This window comes from Phoxinus phoxinus (assembly GCF_949152265.1).
Source record: "Phoxinus phoxinus genome assembly, chromosome: 7".
In the NCBI taxonomy this organism is placed as follows: Eukaryota; Metazoa; Chordata; class Actinopteri; order Cypriniformes; family Leuciscidae; genus Phoxinus; species Phoxinus phoxinus.
The window spans coordinates 8628215-8647639 of NC_136882.1; the positions used below are offsets into that span (position 1 = coordinate 8628215).

General features: G+C 37.1%; 1 protein-coding gene across 9 annotated transcripts in view; it reads left to right on the top strand.

Annotated features, from left to right (window-relative positions):
* Window positions 1–19425, top strand: part of fmnl2a (formin-like 2a) — a 119118-nt gene that overhangs the window by 14671 nt on the left and 85022 nt on the right. For all 9 annotated transcript variants that reach the window (XM_079619843.1, XM_079619847.1, XM_079619845.1 and 6 more), the window contains exon 2: window positions 18362–18445. In XM_079619843.1, coding sequence (XP_079475969.1) covers window positions 18362–18445 — 84 coding nt within the window. The remainder of the gene's footprint in view (window positions 1–18361; window positions 18446–19425) is intronic.

Sequence of the window (19425 nt, forward strand, 5' to 3'; positions counted from 1 at the left end):
CCCACAGGGTCGTTTAGGGTCTTTGAGGTCTTTGTGGCAGGCTGTTGTCTGAGCTAATTAGCCGTAGCGGGGGAGAATATAAACTCTAGCTGGAGGGGAGAGTGGAAGGAAGAACGGTCAGTTAAAGCTAGCATGGCTGTTTTGGGGCCGCTGGAAATTTTTGCCTGTGTCAAAACGATATTAAAGGGTTAGTTCACCAAAAAAAATATAATTCTGTCATTAATTACTCACCCTCATGTCGTTCCAAACTCATAAGACCTTTGTTTATCTTCGGAAACACAAATGAAGATATTTTTGATGAAATCCGAGAGGTTTCTGAGCCAGCCATAGGCAGCAACGTCATTGCATCTTTCAAGGCCCAGAAAGGTAAGAAAAGACATTGTTCAAATATTCCATGTGACTACAGTGGTTCAACCTCAATGTTATGAAGCGACAAGAATGCTTTTTGTGCGCAAAAACAAGACAAAAATAATGACTTTGTTTAACAATTTCTTATCTTCTCGTCGCTTCATAAGATTAAGGTTGAAAGTTGTAGTCATAGAGACTGTTTGAATGGTGTCTTTACCTCCTTTACCTACCTTTCGTGGCCTTTCTCGGATTTCACCAAAAATATCTTAATTCGTGTTTCGAAGATGAACGGAAGTCTTACGGGTTTGGAACGACATGAGGGTGAGTAATTAATGACAGAAGTTTCATTTTTTGGGTGAACTAATGCTTTAAGCTGCTTCTTGCATATTTCATGACACTTTCAAAGTGAAGACATTAAAAGAGCATCCTGTTTTATCCAAAACAGATGAACATGAATCGGGCAACGTTTTATTAAGTTGGTAGTTGTACGTACTGTATCACAGCAGTTCAGAAAATGAAATGTTTGGAAAGAGGTGCTATAGGGTTTGCCTAACCCAAACCCTATAGTGTTTGAAAATAACATACCAGCTACAGTACGCCAAACCCTACACTAAACCTAACAAATAGTGTTTTACAAGAGCAAATGTGAGATAAAACAAATTTTCTGAAGAAAACATTGCATTTTAGCTTGCTTCTACAAGCCTTTGAGTTATTTTGTTGTGTGCCATATACATATATACTCGTATCGTATGTATCAAACTATTTTCAAATATGTTGTTGTTATTAACTAAAACTATTAAAAACTGTTACTTGAAAATAATTTGAAACAAACTTGAACTTTGAAAACAAATAGAATTAGAAATGTTTCCTTAGCAACTAATTGAAATAAAGTTAGCTGCTAAGTTGAGATGTTGAGATACTAAAATTACTAAAACTTAAAAGTTTAAAAATCAATTAAAGCTCTCTCTCTCTCTCTCTCTCTCTCTCTCTCTCTCTCTCTCTCTCTATATATATATATATATATATATATATATATATGTATATATATATATATATATATATATATATATATATATATATATATATATATATATATATGGGCTGAGATGGCAACTAACCAAAATGAGTTCAGTTTCCAATGTAAATGAAAGTGAAACTTTTTTGTCGACTCAAAAGGTATCTCAGTTTGTTTTAAAGAGAACTCAGCTGTGAACTATGATTTACTTGCCGCTTTGATCAAAGTGACTCAACTTTTGCCCTAAATGTAGACAATAGACATCAACATTTCTCTCTGGTCCATTGAGTTCAATTGAGTGTATTATTACGGCTCTGAGCCCATACGCCTGAGGAAAACAAAACAAACAGTTGTACACCTCCCACACTGAAAAAATCGTAACCTATCAGGTCAAAAAGATTTAGCATCACAGAATCAACCTATGCTTCTGTAGACCGTTTCTTTATTCGGTGGATCAATGAATGTTTCCTGTGATTTCTAATAGTAATAATAGTAGGACTGCTTCAGGAGCATTACAGTGTATAGTCCTGGTTCTGATCAAAACACACTCTCTGAAGCGAGCGTAGAGCCCCTCATAAAAGCTAAGGGTCCAATTCACCTCGTTTTATAGCCGTTTTATCATCTTGAAAGACCTGCCCGATCAGTAGACGTGACGAGTGTGTGTGTACTGATTAACTCAGAGTGATTAGCTCTTTTGTCTCATGCGTCGTGTCACACACTCCGCAGCATCACTGAGCGCGGAGAGATGATGTCACAGGCAGTGACTGCTCAGACTGGATGCTGGGCTCTCTGCCCTCATCATTGTCCTGCAGTGCATTATGGGAGCTCTCAGGATGACGGCGGCGGCCGAGGGGACAGCTGCGAGAAACCCCAGCGTGGCCTGAGCTCCCTGCACAGATGGTGTGGAAGTGTGTGTGGGTGTTTTCTTTGGCCAAGCCATGTGTTTGTGAATCCAGATGTTATTCTGACTGTACAAAAGCATCAGAGCACTTAATTACTCAAAGAAAGAGTGGGGGGGAATTGATAGTATCACAATATTTTTGCGTGGGGTTATTGTATTGATACATGGACGGCAAGTATTGATCTTTTCAGGGCTTGAATTTTGGTTTGGGATTGTGAGTATTGTTCATTATTGTTCAGGAAATTATAGTAATAATTTTAATCTTAATTTCATAATCAGTACTACTACATCTCTCACCCGGATGTGCACAGTGAAGTGCAATACTCAGCATTTCACAATAATATGGTGTCCTGGCATATGAATTGTGCTAATATCGTATCATGGGGCCACTGGTTGCCATCCCTAGAGAATATGATTGTTGAATAACTGGATTGTATAGTCACAGTTTGACAAATGCAAGTTCCTGTCATTTGATCTTAGGGAGGGTTTTGTTTTGTGCTGTTTCAGTATCCAGATATTTGGTGTCCTTGTGCTTACAAGTCACGATTCAACAGAAATAAACCAGGTTTGTTTAAGTTCAAGTCTCAGTTTCTTATTTCGATCTGCATATAGCCAGCATTGCATTCTGGTCAAGAACCTCCCAGGAAAGAGACTGACCGACATGTAAAGCAACACACTGTAGTTTGCTTTTATAGCCTACATGAGATTTAGGTAATACGGTTACATTTAGGTTTATAATGCAGGTTTATTGGCGAAATATACAGACTTTCAGCTGTTTGCAATGAACAAATCAAACAAAAGTAATTGAAATAAACTCAACACAACAAATATTTCAAGTGGTTTCCCCAAATTCAACTTTGCCAATAAACCTGATTTGCAATGCGGGTTGCATATTTTTGATTACAACTGTAAGTTTTGGCGAATTGCAGGCTATTTCGTACAATCTCATTTGTACGTTTTCGTAAGATCTGCTTATGCCCCAGTGATGGGTATGGTTATGGATGGACCTTCATGCTTACTTTTTTCTAATCATCCTACGATTTGTACGATTGACATAATACAAATTCATACAAAACTATACATAATAAAGTTACGTTTTCCCTTGAGATCAGGTTGAAATTACTGACTTTGAAACCAGCTCACTTTGAAACATGGAGCACATTTATCTATGTTTATGTAAAGCATATTTAATAGTGCTGTTGAATAGATTCATTGAGTTTTTTGTTTAATCAAAAAATGTAGTTAATTGAGTTTAATCAAAAGTTTTTTGTTTATAGAATATATGTGGGTGTATATAGTATATAGTACACACACACACACACACAGTATGTATACATATTTTTATACCGGTAAATATATATAAACATACAAACAAAAACTTTTATGTAAGATTATCACGATTAATCGATTTGACAGCACTAGTATTTATTTAAATCGTAGGCTTTGCAATGCCATTGCAATTTCATTTTTATTTTGCTATATCAGCCCTATTACAAATAACTATAATTTTAGAACCTGAAAAACAGATTGTGGACCAAAAAGTCAGTCAGTCCGTGTGGACCCAGTGATTCCAGCCAGCTCTTGTCATTTTTTCCACAATATTGATCAGGCTGTCTATAAACAGTACGCGCTCATAAGGCTGAGACTGGTTGATGCATCTCTCACTGGAAGAAGATTTTACTCTTTTTAAAAAAAAAAATTCTTCATCTGCTTTAATGCTTTGGCTTCCTAGACTCTTCAGATGTAATGACCCGTGTCTGCAGAGAGTCATTTCACTTCTTATTCTTGTGATCTGCTAACGTCTGTCGTCTTGCTCAAGTGAGTTTAGCCCGTGGCCGTTTCTGCCCCGTGTTGTGACCCAGCGGGGGAGCTCAGCCGTTTCGGTGACGGACTCACTGTAATGCACGTATGTGAACTTGCCGTCTCGGCTGTTTGTACTTAATCTCCAGTAATGCTCAGACACTTAGCTTTTAGGACCCAACCCAAAATCCCCGTTTTCCCCTGTCCAAGTGTTTCATAACATTAGTCATTGCAGCAGGTATATGGACAACAATTAACTATTTTACAGCATTTGTAAATCTACACTATTGTTCAAAAGCTTATTTATGTAGCTAATCAGAATATTATAATGATTTCTGAAGGATGCCATCACAGGAATATTTACATTTTAAACTGTATAAAGGTGAGTGAGTATAAGAGACCTTTAAATAAAAATAAACGTTTGAACTAGTAGCTTTAGCTTTAACTTCATTTTAAAATTATCATTAGTTAATATATTATGAACAGACATGAATTAACAGTGAACAATAGCATATTTTTACATTTCACTGATGTTAACAAATTAAATCCTATATAATAGATTGTAATTTTTAAGTGATATATCAGCTATGATGTTCATTGTTGCTATTATTCATCTGTTTCTCTCTCTCTTGATCTGGCAGTCAGTATCTCTCGTCCTGTGTGTCTGAGTGGGTCTTTGTATAGCATGTGTAATAGTTTAGCTGGCTGTGACGTGTCATGTGACGGGGTTAACGGGTCCTGAGTGTGTATTAGCAGCTTGTTTGGTTCTGTCAGAGTCAGCCCTGTGTGAGGCGCTCAGATCTTAACTCTTTAGAGGACTGTGATATGGACAGCATGTGACAGCATTGAAAACATCACAGCCGGGTTAGGCAGAGTGTGTTTAAAAGAATAAAGGTTGAGGATCTTTTGTAAAACCCTCTTCAATGCACACAAGCTGCAGGGCCGGTAAATTGCCATGACTGATATTTGTTTCAGCAAACACAAAGAAGAGTTTAATGCTGTAGGTTGGCCAGCAGAAACATAGTTGACATGTGATACACTCACCAACTGAAAACTAACATACCGAACTAAACTGGGACCAGAACTAGTCAGTAAGCAAAGTAAAGTAAAGTAAAGTGAAACAAAAGCTGTGTTGCTATTGAAGAGTTTGTTGATTTGTAGTGTTTATGTGTGTGGTTGCTGTCAGTAATTGTGATGCTTTAGCTTTTCATATTAGTGTGATAAGACAGAAGAGACTAAATGTTTATAACCGACTACAACCGGTTATTAAAGAAGATATTTTGAAGAATCTTGTTGATGGACAGTTTTTCTACTATAAATGTCAATGGGGTCCGTCTGTTTACCGACATTCTTCAAAATATCTTCTTTTGTGTTCAGCAGAAGAAGAAAAAAATCATACAGGTTTGAAACAACTTGAGGGAGAGAAAATTATGACATAGGCCTAGGCCTAATTTTCATTTTTAAGTTACTACTCCTTTAATGCATGGCCGTTTCAGGACTATTTACTCTGTTTGGAGACATGTGTCTGGAGCAAACATGTCAGAACCATGTGCTTTAGTGAGAGAAAGATGTTTCTTGAAAGTCTCTCTCTCTCTCTCTCTCTCTCTCTCTCTCTCCTCATTATGGGATCGGATTACTCTTTATATTGCAAATGCAGCACAGTGAATTTGCGTTGACACAGACTTTTTAAATGAATCAACATGAATTGATTTAGGAATCACAATAACACGACTGTCTGTGAAGCAATTTAAGTGCTGACTCTCAAAGCCAACAGTGGCTTTGCTAAATGTGTGGTGGTTCTGATTATCCGTGGGCACATATCAAGCGCTGTTGATTCCCTCGCCATGCGCATTTGTCAGTTTGTTGTGTTGTGTTTTTATTTGTGAGCACATTGCTTTGGTTGTTGATTTGCTGGTGTATGCCATTGTTTTGTCATGGCTCCTGTCATGTTTGTTTGCGCTCTCCTGTCTCATGTCTTTGCCCTGTCCCCTTGTTGTCTTATATTAGTTCATTTGTCCCACCTGCTCTCTGTTACCTTCTTTTTCTTTCCTTATATATTACCCTTGTGTGCTCTGTCTTTTGCTGGTTTGTTTTTTGACAAAGCTCTGGTTCCTGTTGGTTTGATAGTCAGTCAGTCAGTCAGTCAAGTTTGTTAAACCTCTGTTTACCCTCCCTGTTTTTGCTAGTTTTATTTATGTTCTAGTTTTGTTATGCTGCGGGTATTTTTTTAAGAAATAACCCTGCTGTCATGGTCTTAGAATTCAAAGAGACTTGAAACAGGAGATCTTACAAAATAGTCCTTTAATAGGAAACTTGAATACTCAGAAAGATAACACATAACTTCAACATGACAAACTGAACCAAAACATGAAGTATTTATGCACAAGGAAAAATGCGGGAACGAAACAGGAACACCTGGACAAATATTAACTGATTAAATGATAACAGGTGAACGAAATGACTAATCAAACAAACTGAAAGTGCATAATCATGACACATATATGACAACGAACTGACAAACATTCATTAGAAACTACTATCAACTGTCATAAACAAATCAAATTGGTTTTGATTAATTGTGATTAATTATGTGTTATACTAAATATTGTTTCAGTCATATTGTCCATGTGTTGGTAGTCAAACTCCAGCTCTGACCACATCATGGGGAAAATGCAAATAACATTTTGAGTTACACTTTTGTGTCACGAGTCACGACCCACCAGTTAAAAAACATTGCACTATAGTGATGCTAGTGATAGGCTACAGTATACTACTATACTATAACTATAAGTGATATAAAAGACATCAAATAAGCACAGATTTATAAGAAACCGGTTATGTGACAAAAGGTAATTAATTATACAGTTCGACTGCAGAATGACCAATCAGAATCAAGTATTTCAGAGAGATGTGTGATAATAATAATCTGGAAAGAAAATAACTTTATCTTTAATAACTGAAAAGAAACAAATGGGCTGCTCACTACTACCACACTGTTGTTTAGTTTTGGGTGGAAAAGAGAATAAATCAGCTTAACTGTACAGTATTTAAAGGATTACACTCTGATAACCCATCACAGATCGGCCTCTGTTTTAAAATGAATCGTCTGTAATCTTCTTATAGGGTAGTATACACTGAGCACAAGATTCTCAAAATGCATATATTAATAAGGGCCGACAGGTTTTATGTAATTATTTATTATTTGTATGCAGTAACCACTCAAAGTTTCCTCGGGAAGAATTTTCAGCATTTTCACTTTTTAATGTGCAATAGCATATTACTGAATTACTCCCACTCTTTCTCCCCTATATACTCCCACTAACTCATTGTATGATTGAACTTCAAAAAAGTTGAAGGGATTGTTCACCCTAAAATGAAAGTTCTGTGAGAAATTATGATTTACTCTCTACCCTCGTATCGTTCTAAAACCTTTTCAAGTCAAGTCACCTTTCTTTATATATCGCTTTTTTACAATAGGGATTGTTTCAAAGCAGCTTCACAGTGATGACAGGAAAATAATGCAACAAAGTTTGCTTCGGCTGTACAGCAGATCTAGAAGAAAATAGCGTCACAGTCCAGCTTAAGTAAGTTCAGTGATGGATCATTTCTGTTGTAAAAAAAAAAGTTATTAATTTAGTTAATTTATCTTTACAGCCGCTCTGGAGAAAACAGTGATGTCATCGTCCTTGTGACTTTCTTTCTTCTGTGGAACAAAAAAGAAGATCATTTGAGAACTTTCTTAGGGATTTTTGTCCATACGATGGAAGTAACTGGGCTCCAATTTTGTTTGGTTCACAATGTTTTTCAAAGTGTATTCTTTTGTGTTCCACAGAAGAAAGTCATTCAGGTTTGGAAGGACATGAGGGTGTAAATGATGACATAATTAAAAATGTTGTGTGAATGATTCATTTTAAGACATTTTTATCAAACCTGTGAAGAATGGCATATGAAAAAATAGTCAGGAAATCTACTTAAAAAAAAAAAAAATTAAACAGTTATGGAATAAGTTTCCATATGTTTTGTTGTTGTTGTTGTTGTCGTTGTTGTTGTTGTTGTAGAGTATCATATTTGATACATTCGAATTTTATGACTCATATAGTATGATATAGTGAAAATATGGAGCTCATACTCGAGGAAAAAAATAACCTTGATTTTATTCCCAAACTAAGCAATTACCTTAGAGTCCTTAGACTCATTTGTGTATCAAATATGATACAGTTGGCATCATATAGTGTTAAAAATGCTAAATTTCCATTTTCAAGATGATATCTGTCCACCCCTCACATGATCATGAAGTCATGTAATGAGCATGCTTGGAAATAATTGGCAAAACTAGAGTCCAGTATTGAGTAAGTTGTAAGCTAGATTTCAGTGGTCAGTGTTCGGGGTGCAGTGGACAGTGGGGGGGGGGGGGCTGAGATTACACTACTAATCCGCTAGCAGACGGAGGACACCTGCGTAGCCTCGCAGAATCGTCCGGATTACGGAAACATGTTGCGCTAATTAGGGGATGACACTCGCCACCTGTGACTCGAGGAGCCGTTGGGTGGGGGACAGACAGAAAGACAAAGAGGGAGAGACTTTACAATGTGAGGTCACTGGTTTTCAATCGCTGACTTCCTGCTGACAGATTCTGAGTTCACTCTTCCTACAGATGTTACTGATACACACTTGTTGTTTGTGTAAACTGAAACATTCAAAAACATCAATGAGAAACAATCAAGTGTTTATGCAGAAATGAGCAGTTCGTTGCGGTCAGCCATTAATCTGTAAGTAGGGATATCGTTTAGTTAAGCCTTTCGTACCAGACGGCAACTTTCTGTGACAAATCCTTGATGCACGGACATATTTTTTCCACAAAAAACCCCTGACAAAATAGCTCATTACAAATTAGCTTTTTATATATATAATCAGACAGATTGACACATATCAAGGACTTTTAATTGTCTCATTTAGTCATTCATTCTTAATTATATCTTAGCTTATATATATAGATTATTTTGTTGTTGTTGTATTTGCTAGACTGATATAAACTAGATACATTGGAACTTTTTGGAAAGCTTTTTCCATTTGTGTATGCTTTTAAATGTTTATTTTATTTTTGATTATTAATTCATATACAGCATAAGTGCAAGCTATACTGTAAAGACAGATGTATTGCTTACTGTCAGAAAAAATATTTTGCAGCCAATATATCTGCAGCCCAGACTCATGGGGTATTTGGTCTAGTGGAAGAGACCGTCTGGATGCCACCAGACACAGGAAAATATGAGAAGGAGTGATCACATGTCTTACTGAGAGGAAAGAGCAGAGATATTTGAGTCTGCCTCAGAGAACTGCTCTCTTCCTCTTTATAATGCTGTGATAAGAAACTCTTCGAATCCACTTTATGGTTGACAAATCCACTGTGAATCTGAAGAAAGGGACATTTAAACTACTGTTTAGATGACACATGTTCAAACTGTAATTCTAAAATCTAATGCTAACCCAACCATCACAGAAAACATTCTGCATTTTTACATAAAAAACAAACAAACATCACTTAGTATGATTGTTCTATGATAAGTTGTTTTCCTCATGGGGACTAAAAAATGACAAAGAAAAAATTACTAGTATTACTATCCTCGGCTTCGGCTTTAGATAACAGTATATCAAGTGAAGTGGCATTTATTTTAAAGAAAGCACACTTTTAAAGACAACATTGTTTATGAGGTTTTAAAGGTGAAACAGACTATGGGCCCTATTTTAACGATCTGAAACGCAAGTGTCAAAGCGCAAAGCGCAAGTAACTTTGTGGGCGGATCCCGGCGCTGTTGCTATTTTCCCGGCAGATAAACGACTCTTGCGCCTGGCGCAAATCTAAAAGGGGTTGGTCTGAAGTAGCTTCATTATTCATAGGTGTGGTTTGGGCGTAACATGAAATAAACCAATCAGAGCGTCCTCTCACATTCCCTTTAAGAGCAGGCGTGCTTGTTCCATGGCGGATTGCTATTATAACGGCGGATTTGCCAGTGCACGCCAGGAGCGGTTCACATCCGAGGAGAGCGACGTTCTCGTCAGGGCCGTAAAACGCAGAGAAGTGACATTGGGGATGATGGGAGAAACCCACCCAAATTAGGTTCGGTTAAACAGGCGTATAATTTGGGTAAATGTGTAGCCTAATCTAGATTTTATTTTTTTTAAATCTAGATAGATATTTTTCACATCTTCACGGACACAACAATGATTTCTCTCGTGTGTTAATATTTTTCCTTGTAATAATGTATGATTTGCAAAAATGAAAACTGCTGCGTCTGTTTATAATTATTAGAGAATCAAAGTGGATGCGCGTTAACACGCTACATTATGGCAGAGCACGCGCCCTTAAAATACCATATCACTAACGCGCAACGCGCCACTGTCTTTAGACTGTTTTTTTTCCTGGTCAGTGGCGCAATTGCTTTCTAAAACTGGAAAATAGCACCAGGGGAGTTTTGCACCGGATGCACCTCTTTGCGCTGAACCGCCCCCCGCGAGCGCAAGTTCATTCCCTAATTTACCGACGTGCGTCTGTGGAGGGAGAAGTCCGCTGTGCGCGGGTGCAAAATAGGAATGATACATGCGTCGGTGTTCAAAGTCAATTGCGCTGGGTGCAAGATATGGCCCTATGTGTGGTTGCCAAACATTATTTAGTGGTCCATTATTGGACAATTAAAAGACACTGAATAGAAATGATGAAGTAAAGTTAAGTTCTGCATTTGTTGATCATTTGAATGTAGCAATCAGGCTTTCCAAATTTAAGTTTCCAAATAAATTGCATATAAAGATTCAACAATGAAGCATGCATTATTACAGTGTTATAAAGTACAGTCTTTTTAAACATCAGCCTGCTATGAGATAGATTTCATAATATCCAATAAAGTGTATCATAATTTTGAAACGACTCTCTGATATGCCAGGTCTGGTTGTAACGCTTGGTTTGTGCTGGACCAGTACAATCGTGATTCATTAGTGTACTACAAATAGACCAGAGATCAGATCTAAACTGGGATTAAGAATTGCAGTAATTCTTATTTAGAAAACTTCATGCTGTGCTATAAGGCTTATTTATCCGTTTTGTCTATCCTATTATGACTCATATAATGACAAGCTAGAGAGTCAGTCATCTTCAGGAAAAACACACATGTGGTTCATTCTGGCAAGTCAAACACTTTACAAATGACAGGTACTTTGAGTAGTTTGATTTTGAAAAAAACAACAACTAAAAAACACACATCAGCTGATTTTTTTATTAATATGCAAGTTGTGGTGTAGATCAGCAACCATAAACAACTATGGGACAAGGGAGTAGAGAAAGTTTGGCATAAGGATTCAAACTCAATCAAATTCAAAACTTTTCCCATGCACCTTTACCCTATAACACTGTATAAGACATGAAGTTCAAATTGGTTAAATTATTTTGATATGAGTTAGACAAATGGAAAAACTGATGTGCCCATGATTCTTTCTTTTTTTGGGGGGGACTTTTTGTATTTATTTATGCCGGTCCTGCCCACTGATAGCTGCACAGATATCCACCACGGTATAAACTGCATAGCAAAATGACACATTGTCTACAGTTGCATGGTACATTAATTCATTTGAACTTTTTCCGTTCTGCTCAAGTCTTTAGAGCAAGTTTTACAGACCATTAAGAGAACCATGAAGTGATGATGATGATGATGATGATGATATCACCCTCTTTTATCCATGCTCATGCTGTGGCAGTTTTGGGAGAGCTGTGTTTAGTGGTGTTTGGGTCAGGGCGGGGTGGATGTGTAGGTGCTTATTTGGGTTTTTCGAGCGGTTAGGATGTTTAAGATCAACCCAGAGGAGCCATTCAAACACAGGTGATCAAAGTACTGCCTGAACTCTGCTGTCAGGGTCAGACTGACCATAGAAGAAGACATCAGTGTCCTAACCAAGCAGTTGTTCCTGGAAACGTCTTTCTCGAAATGAGTGGATTTTCCATCTTAGAGCCATATCCTTTGGTGGTAAATGTACTGTATATATATGGCAGCACCAAAACCTTCACACAAAACAATCTAAAAAGACAAACTAACAATGCATACATAAAATGTTATCCAGCACTCGTATGACCGAATAAAGTCTGGTCCACATTGCGACTTATTCTGGTCAAGACTGTCTAGTGTCTAACCAACCTTATTTTTAAGTGATGTTTAGGGGAACATTGTTTTAAAGTCAATGATACTCAGATGATAGACCATTGAACAAAATTAGGAGTTCTTATTCTACTAGTAATGGTGCACCAGTTAATCCAAATGATTTGGCAGACAACAGTAAAAGTTGGTGTGAGCCCAGCTCTGGTTTTAGTGTGTAATATGCATCAGACGGTCAGTGAGCGGACTGTGGGCGGTCTGTCTGAGACTACTGTATCTCCGCCTGCCTCTACTTCTCTAATTATCCATATGCAGACCTTAGAGGCTTCTACATTTGAAATATAATTAACCATATCAAATATAACAAATATTCTTGCCTGTCTGGACTAAGAACCCTAGAGAATCGTACATTGTGTCTCTAAAACATTAAAGATAGGCTAGATCTAGGTGTTACTCCTGTGTGGGCTGGGATTTTTGTTTTGTATCTAAAACTTGAACTTGGCATGAACTGGCTTGACTGATCATATTTATTTGTTCAGCATATGGCTTTGCCCATCAAGTATCGGTCTGTTATTTCATTTGTCAGACATCTGGTCTTGCAGATTAGATTTAGGTTTCTCTGTTGTCACGGCAATATCATATTACACAAATGTTATCCACAAGCACAGAACCAGAAACTTTGTTTTGCTGTTCAGGTGGAGATAAGGGGGATATCTCTTCCGTTTAAATTAGGGCTGGGGGAATTAACGCGTTAATCTTTGCGATTAATTAGAGATGTTTAACGCATTAAACAAAACAACGCAATTGACGCAGCACTTTCTTTTGCCTCGTTTTAATGACTTCCTGTTGCGGACGCTATTTATGTGTTATGTGCCGAACCAAGTCACCCTGTCATGATGGAGAAGGACAAGGATGGAGTTTTAGGAGGGATGTTTGCATTTAAAAAGTTGCCCGATGGCGCGTTTGACAAAACAAAGATGCTTTGTACAATTAGCAAAGCTGAATTCAAATACCATAGAAGCTGGATGCACCGAATTTTCGGCCGCCGAAAATTATCGGTCGAAAATAACATTTTAGTTTTTTTGGCCGAAAATATAAGCCGAGAATATGCCGCCCCGCTCCTCTGTGTTCGGTGAACAGGTTTCACGAGCTGGTCTTTTCCGCTCCGTGTGTGCGCCGCGCTCTCCGTTCCGTGTGTTTGTGTGTGTGTGTATGTGTGTGTGTCGGCGCACTGCGCTCTCTGCTCAATGTTCCGCTCTGTGTTTGCGCTGCGCGTTCTGCTCTGTACCGATCACCCTCTGAAAAAACAAAGTCCGCTCAAATAACGGAAAATTTCTCAGTAGTAGACTTCTGTTTGCAATAGCCTACTGAGCTGGTATAGCCATGCTGGGCAACAATGGTAAAATGACCTGCTCTGATCACATGCTCTGGTAATAATAGCTTTGTAGGACTATAGGCCTACTTTATTTTGATAATTAGTAAAAAAAATAAAATTGTTAAATCTGAGGATGTTGCATATAACTGCATGAATAATAATATATTGATGTTTAATTTTATTTGAATATGGGGCTATTTTCAGTTCCTTTTTTCTGTGTTGTTTAATTTAATTAGGTGATTCTACGTTTAAATATTGATGATTACAAGCTTGGGGGAAATGCGATTAATTTCAATGAATTACTGCAAATTGTGCAATTAATTAGTTATGTTTTTTTAATCGAGTCCCATGCAGTTTAAATATAGAATGATAGCTTTTGTTTCTGAATAGAGTAAAAATACAGACTTAATCTCTTTTATGGCAGTGTCAATTTCTTAACATTTTCTAAAGTAACATTGCATGTATCCCCTTGTGAGAAATAAGTGTGCTTAACTGCACATCTTAACTGCAACTGCAAATATTAAAAGTATATATTTAAAATACCAAATCTCCCTTAGCATCTGTGTCCATCCACTGTGTTATTAGAAAAAGCTTTTGCTCTTTTTTTGCTTGGTTCAGACTGTGGGCTAGATTTACTAACAGCTTGTGCCAGCGCAAACCCTCTTTTAGTGTTAAAACACTACTGTCGGGATTTACTAAAGACACACAGAGAAATATAAGCGCTGAAAAGGCATGGTCCATGGACAGGGTTATTTTTTTGCAGCTGACCTTATATGTAGTTGTAGGAGTTTCCCTTTCAGACACACAATTTATGTGAGGAAAGTATTTCATTGAATCATGCAAGGTGATTTACTAAGGTTTGCGCTAGTCATTTTACTGGTATTTGCTCCATTATTTACCACCCAAAAAAGCATAGCCAGATGTTAATTTGAAATATCACGTTTTAATATATCAATTTTAGTTAATATACTCTAGAATGTGTATTAATGTTACACATATAATAGTAAGATTACTGTAATAATTCAATTTAGTTAATGTTGTTTTGTCACTGCAACCACACTAAATACTGTTGTTCTCAACATGGAATTAATGTTCCATTTTAAGCTTTGGAGACTTGTGCAATCGGTTTCCAATGTTTATTTAAGTAAACTGAACTTGTTTTAGTAGTACAGAAGGCAGTCAACATGAGCTTGATATTGCTGAACAAGACAAGAGTGTTTCAAATCAGTCACTTGTGAGGTTCAATTTCAGTTAGGATGCTGCCTCGCATTGGAGTTGCCAAGCTATTTCATTTACGTTTTAGAAGAGAGAGTGTCTTCATATTAGCTCTTTCCCCACCAGTGTTTTTATAAAGTTGCCAGCCACCACCAGTATTTTATTGTTGAAAAAAAAAAGACAAAAAAAGAATGGCCCCCAGAATACTTTGTTGTATGAATATCTTAACATGCAATATATCAAAAGAAAGAGAAGAGCCCCTCTTCTTTGAAAACAAATCTACATTTTATTCTAGATTTACACATTCTTATTTATTTTTTACCATTAAATGTGGGAAAAAGTAAAAGTTTCATAAACATTTTGAACAAAAAGCTGAGAAATTGTTTTTGTCAATGATCGTATTCAGAACGATTATCAAAACATAGATGGAATAGATCGTTATCCTAGTCCTGGGGCGACATTTTATTCGGCAACATTAAGTTTTGATTTTTATGCTGTTTATTGTTTGAAGATTGCGTCATTTTTCATGTGCATTACCAATGCCTCTGTGGCTTCCTTGTTGTTTCTGTTTCTTCTTTGCCTGTGTTTTGATTCTGAGATCATGTGCTCTTTCCTGGCTCTATCATTGGAGAACGGCTAACTGGGATCACGTCTGTCATGGTAACCAATCACATTACAGCCTTCACGTCATTGAATTTTATTCAGAGTTGTGTGAACGTTGTTCAGAAGATGCATTATAGTGCCCCCTACAGTATAGCAGTGAACACATGGACTCCCTGAAAATTCTGTCAATGGCTGGGAAGCGTTGTGTCATAAATTATGGAAAATTCAATCATTGGTGGGGATAGAGTTAAAGAAGTTCTGTTGAGAAAAATGTTCAAAGTCATGATGACGGATTGCCTTTGTGTCTAGATCACATTTTAAGTGTTGGGTTTCCCTCTGGGCAACAACTGCTGTGTTGAGGCTGGAAAACACAACATAGCCGTCCGCTTTAAAGTGGCTTCCTGCGTGAGTAGCACTGCTTTGGGAATCTACAGAGAAAAACAACAAGAGCAGCGCACGACTATACTCACAGATAAATAGTGTGGCTCCTGTACCATCGCTTTTTCCAAATTAAGATGCCATTTAACAGCGCTGGATTAGTTTTCCCATCAGCACACAGCTGGAGAGGGAATCATCTGTTTGTGTTCGGGTGGGTGGTGTACAGTTTGCGCTGAAGGGTGGGGTACGGATGGGGATCTGGTGACTGCAGTGTTTTGGGGGAGTTCCATGCAGCAGATGTGTGAAAGTAGGGCAGACGTAAAGGACAGCGCTTGTGTAAGAGGTGGAGGTCTGATCTCAGCACATGTTTGGAGTCTGAGCACACACATGTGCAGATGGTCCGTATGTTTGTGAATAAACATCTCCACACAGGGAATGCAGTCCAGGTCAAGTTATTTGCTATTGAAAAATAGAAAGCCAACAGCTTATTAGTTAAACTGTTGTAGTGAAAATTATTATGGATATGATTATAGGCACCATCCCCTTTTTAAAAGGCCTTGGTTCTGGAACTATATAACTCTTTCATTTTAATAGAGCTAAAAAAAAATATTAAAAAACAGTAATAAACCATCAACGAAACCACTTGTGCTGTATATCCAAGTGTAACGATACCGAATTATCAAAAAAGAGAAAATGCAGAACAGGGATTTTGGTTTTATCCATCAGTTGTTGACTGTATTTTTGAGATGTGGGTGTTGCTCTTAAAAATGGAGGCTGACGAAGTTGAGCTTGCAGAGGCGCGTTTAAGAAGATTAAAATGATTGAAGAAGTACTGCATGTTGTTCACAATAAGATCAATAACATGCATTTAGAAAATAGATGTGATAAAATAGGGTGACCTTTCATTTCATGCCAACTTGAACATTGAGTGGACTACTCATCTTTTTGACGTGGTTGAATCAGCAATGCTAGTTAATTTTTTTTTTGCTGACTATGTATTTAAAGTCCCCCTGTCAATAATTGTATCCCTTAAAAATCATCTTTGGTCACCAAAATTACATATTTAAAAGTTTTTCCGTTTAAAAAAAAATCGTAATGCCTTAAAATAGCTTGAATGTAACTACACCCTTGCCTCATTTAATATTCGCAGTTCTATGAATACACAATTGATCCCCGCCTCCACTCACTCACACCAACTCAGAGATCCACTCGTTGACGATCACAAGTTGATCTCATTGGTTACAAGGTAGTTTGTGACGTCAGAAACACCAGCGATTTCCAACGGCGTTTTTGAGACTGTCTTTGGTTCACTGCCGTTTTAAGGAGAGAATACTCAGCAATGCTGTCGACTTATGAATTTGCACATGGTTTGTATTAAAGCATATATTAAAAACACCACATAGACATATAAACAACATTAAAAGCTTGGTTTTCACCACAGGGCGACTTTAAGCAGTAATTATTCAATATATTGAAATTATTCAAATATATCATACAGATACGTATATTAGAAGTCATGGGATTGGGCGGCCACTGTTACTATTATTCTAATTTATTTGTGGTAACTCTCTTATTGGTTTATATCTGTTCAGGACAATGGGCAGTTCTTCACCAGGAATTTGGTAATTAAACACAATGATATGATATTAACCAAACAAAATGATATTGAATCACTGTTATTGACTTGTGGCTTCAGAAGCATTTACCATTGCGTAAGAACATTTAAAATGTACACTCAGTTACAATATTTTTTTAGTTTTAGTTTATTTGTTATTGTGGTTCTTGCTGCTATTTTCTTTTTAAACTTGATAAAAAAAGTTTAAACTATTTTGCATTTGTTTGTGTTTTTCTTAAAATAAAACTTAAGAGGTAAATTCTTGAATTCAAATTCTTGAAAGGAATGTTCTAATTATAAAAATATAATATTCTACATTGTCCATTGAAGTTTCTTTATTTTATTTTCCTCCATGTCACATTAACCAAATGGATTCCAGTTCCCAATGTTGTTAAACTAACACGTCTTGAACAATCCAGAGGCTTGATACTTAAAAAAAGGTTAATAAGACACATTTATCATTAAGATTAATCAGTATTGAATTGACTTTATTTTATTCTATGAATATTTTTTTTTGTCTTAAGACTCTTTAATGAATCCAGCGACTCGTTCTGCAGTAATGGCACTGTTTTTTCAGTTGAGTGTCTGTAGAGGAAGAAGATGCTGGCGGAGACATATAGCCATGTGTCTCTTCTGCTGAGCCAGCACATTTTACACACAGTCTTTTTTTTCTGACACAGACACAGAGCCATGAAGTGAGTTTGTTATGAATGGGGTGAATTTATTTGTAAGGGTCAGATAAACACATATTCTTTAACTTCAGACAATTTTTAAAACCGCATTGCGTGAAAAGCACTTTTCACTTTCTAAGTGTTGTGTCTGTGAGATGTGCATGGCCATAAATCATGTCTTAATCAGAATTTTTTGTCTCTTTTTTTCCCAGGAAAAATATATAAACAGACGTGTTTGTCTGATAGCAGTGGAAGTTACTGGACTTTAACTAACTTTAGTCCTTCTTTGTGTCTTTATACAGAACTCTATGAACTTGCCTCCAGACAAAGCAAGATTACTACGGCAGTACGACAATGAGAAGAAATGGGAACTCATTTGTGATCAGGTAAGACAGAACAGTCTTTCTTTCTATTACCTCCTCCATTCTCACAGTCAATCTAATAACAGTCATTGGGGTCTAAAACAACAGACACTTTTTTTCAAAATATCGTCTTTTGTACACACAGAAGGAAAGAAAATGTATACAGATTTGGAACAACATGAGTACATTTTGACCGAATTTTTAAGTTATCGACGAACTTAATTGGTGCCACACTCTGCAGACATTGTTTGCCATGGAAACAATTCCATGGAATTCCACGGGTCCCAGTCATGTATTTTAGATTTTACCATCATGCATTTCAGTGAGACAAGTGTGGGCAATCTGTTCTACAGTGCGTCATTGTTTGTCCATTAGGTGACCTTGTGTCCCTGCAGACATAACATATGGTCTTTATCTTGTCCTCATGAAGACAGCACAACTTGTCTGGCTGCTGTTGTTGTTGCTTATACTCGTCGTTAATACTCATTATTCAGTCTATCCCATCCAACCAGTGATATTGACAATGATTGTGAACTCTAGTACTGGCCATCATGTGACCCCACTGACAATCTATCAGTGGACACTGCCTTGTTGAGATTACATGAGCTGCCATGTTAACTAATTTACTATTAATAACATAAAAAAACATTTATGTATGATCGATAAGCTGTTTTCCTAATTGGGACCAACATATTTCCCCACACGGACAAGGATTTTGAATATTGCCATCTTTGTGGGGACATTTTAAACCCATAACGTAGAGTATACATGATCCACACAAGAACTCACACACCGGACACATATTAAAGGTCAATGTGATATCTGTGGCTGATGTGTTGTGTGTGTGTGTGTGTGTGCAGGGGCTTTGTGTTGTTTTGAGCAGAACTAGGTCTCTTCCTCTTTCCTGTTATGCACTGATGTTGATTGGCTGTTGCCAAGGACAACATCCAAATGAGTGAGAGAATTGTAAACACGTTTGATTTTGAATATAACAAAATTATTAG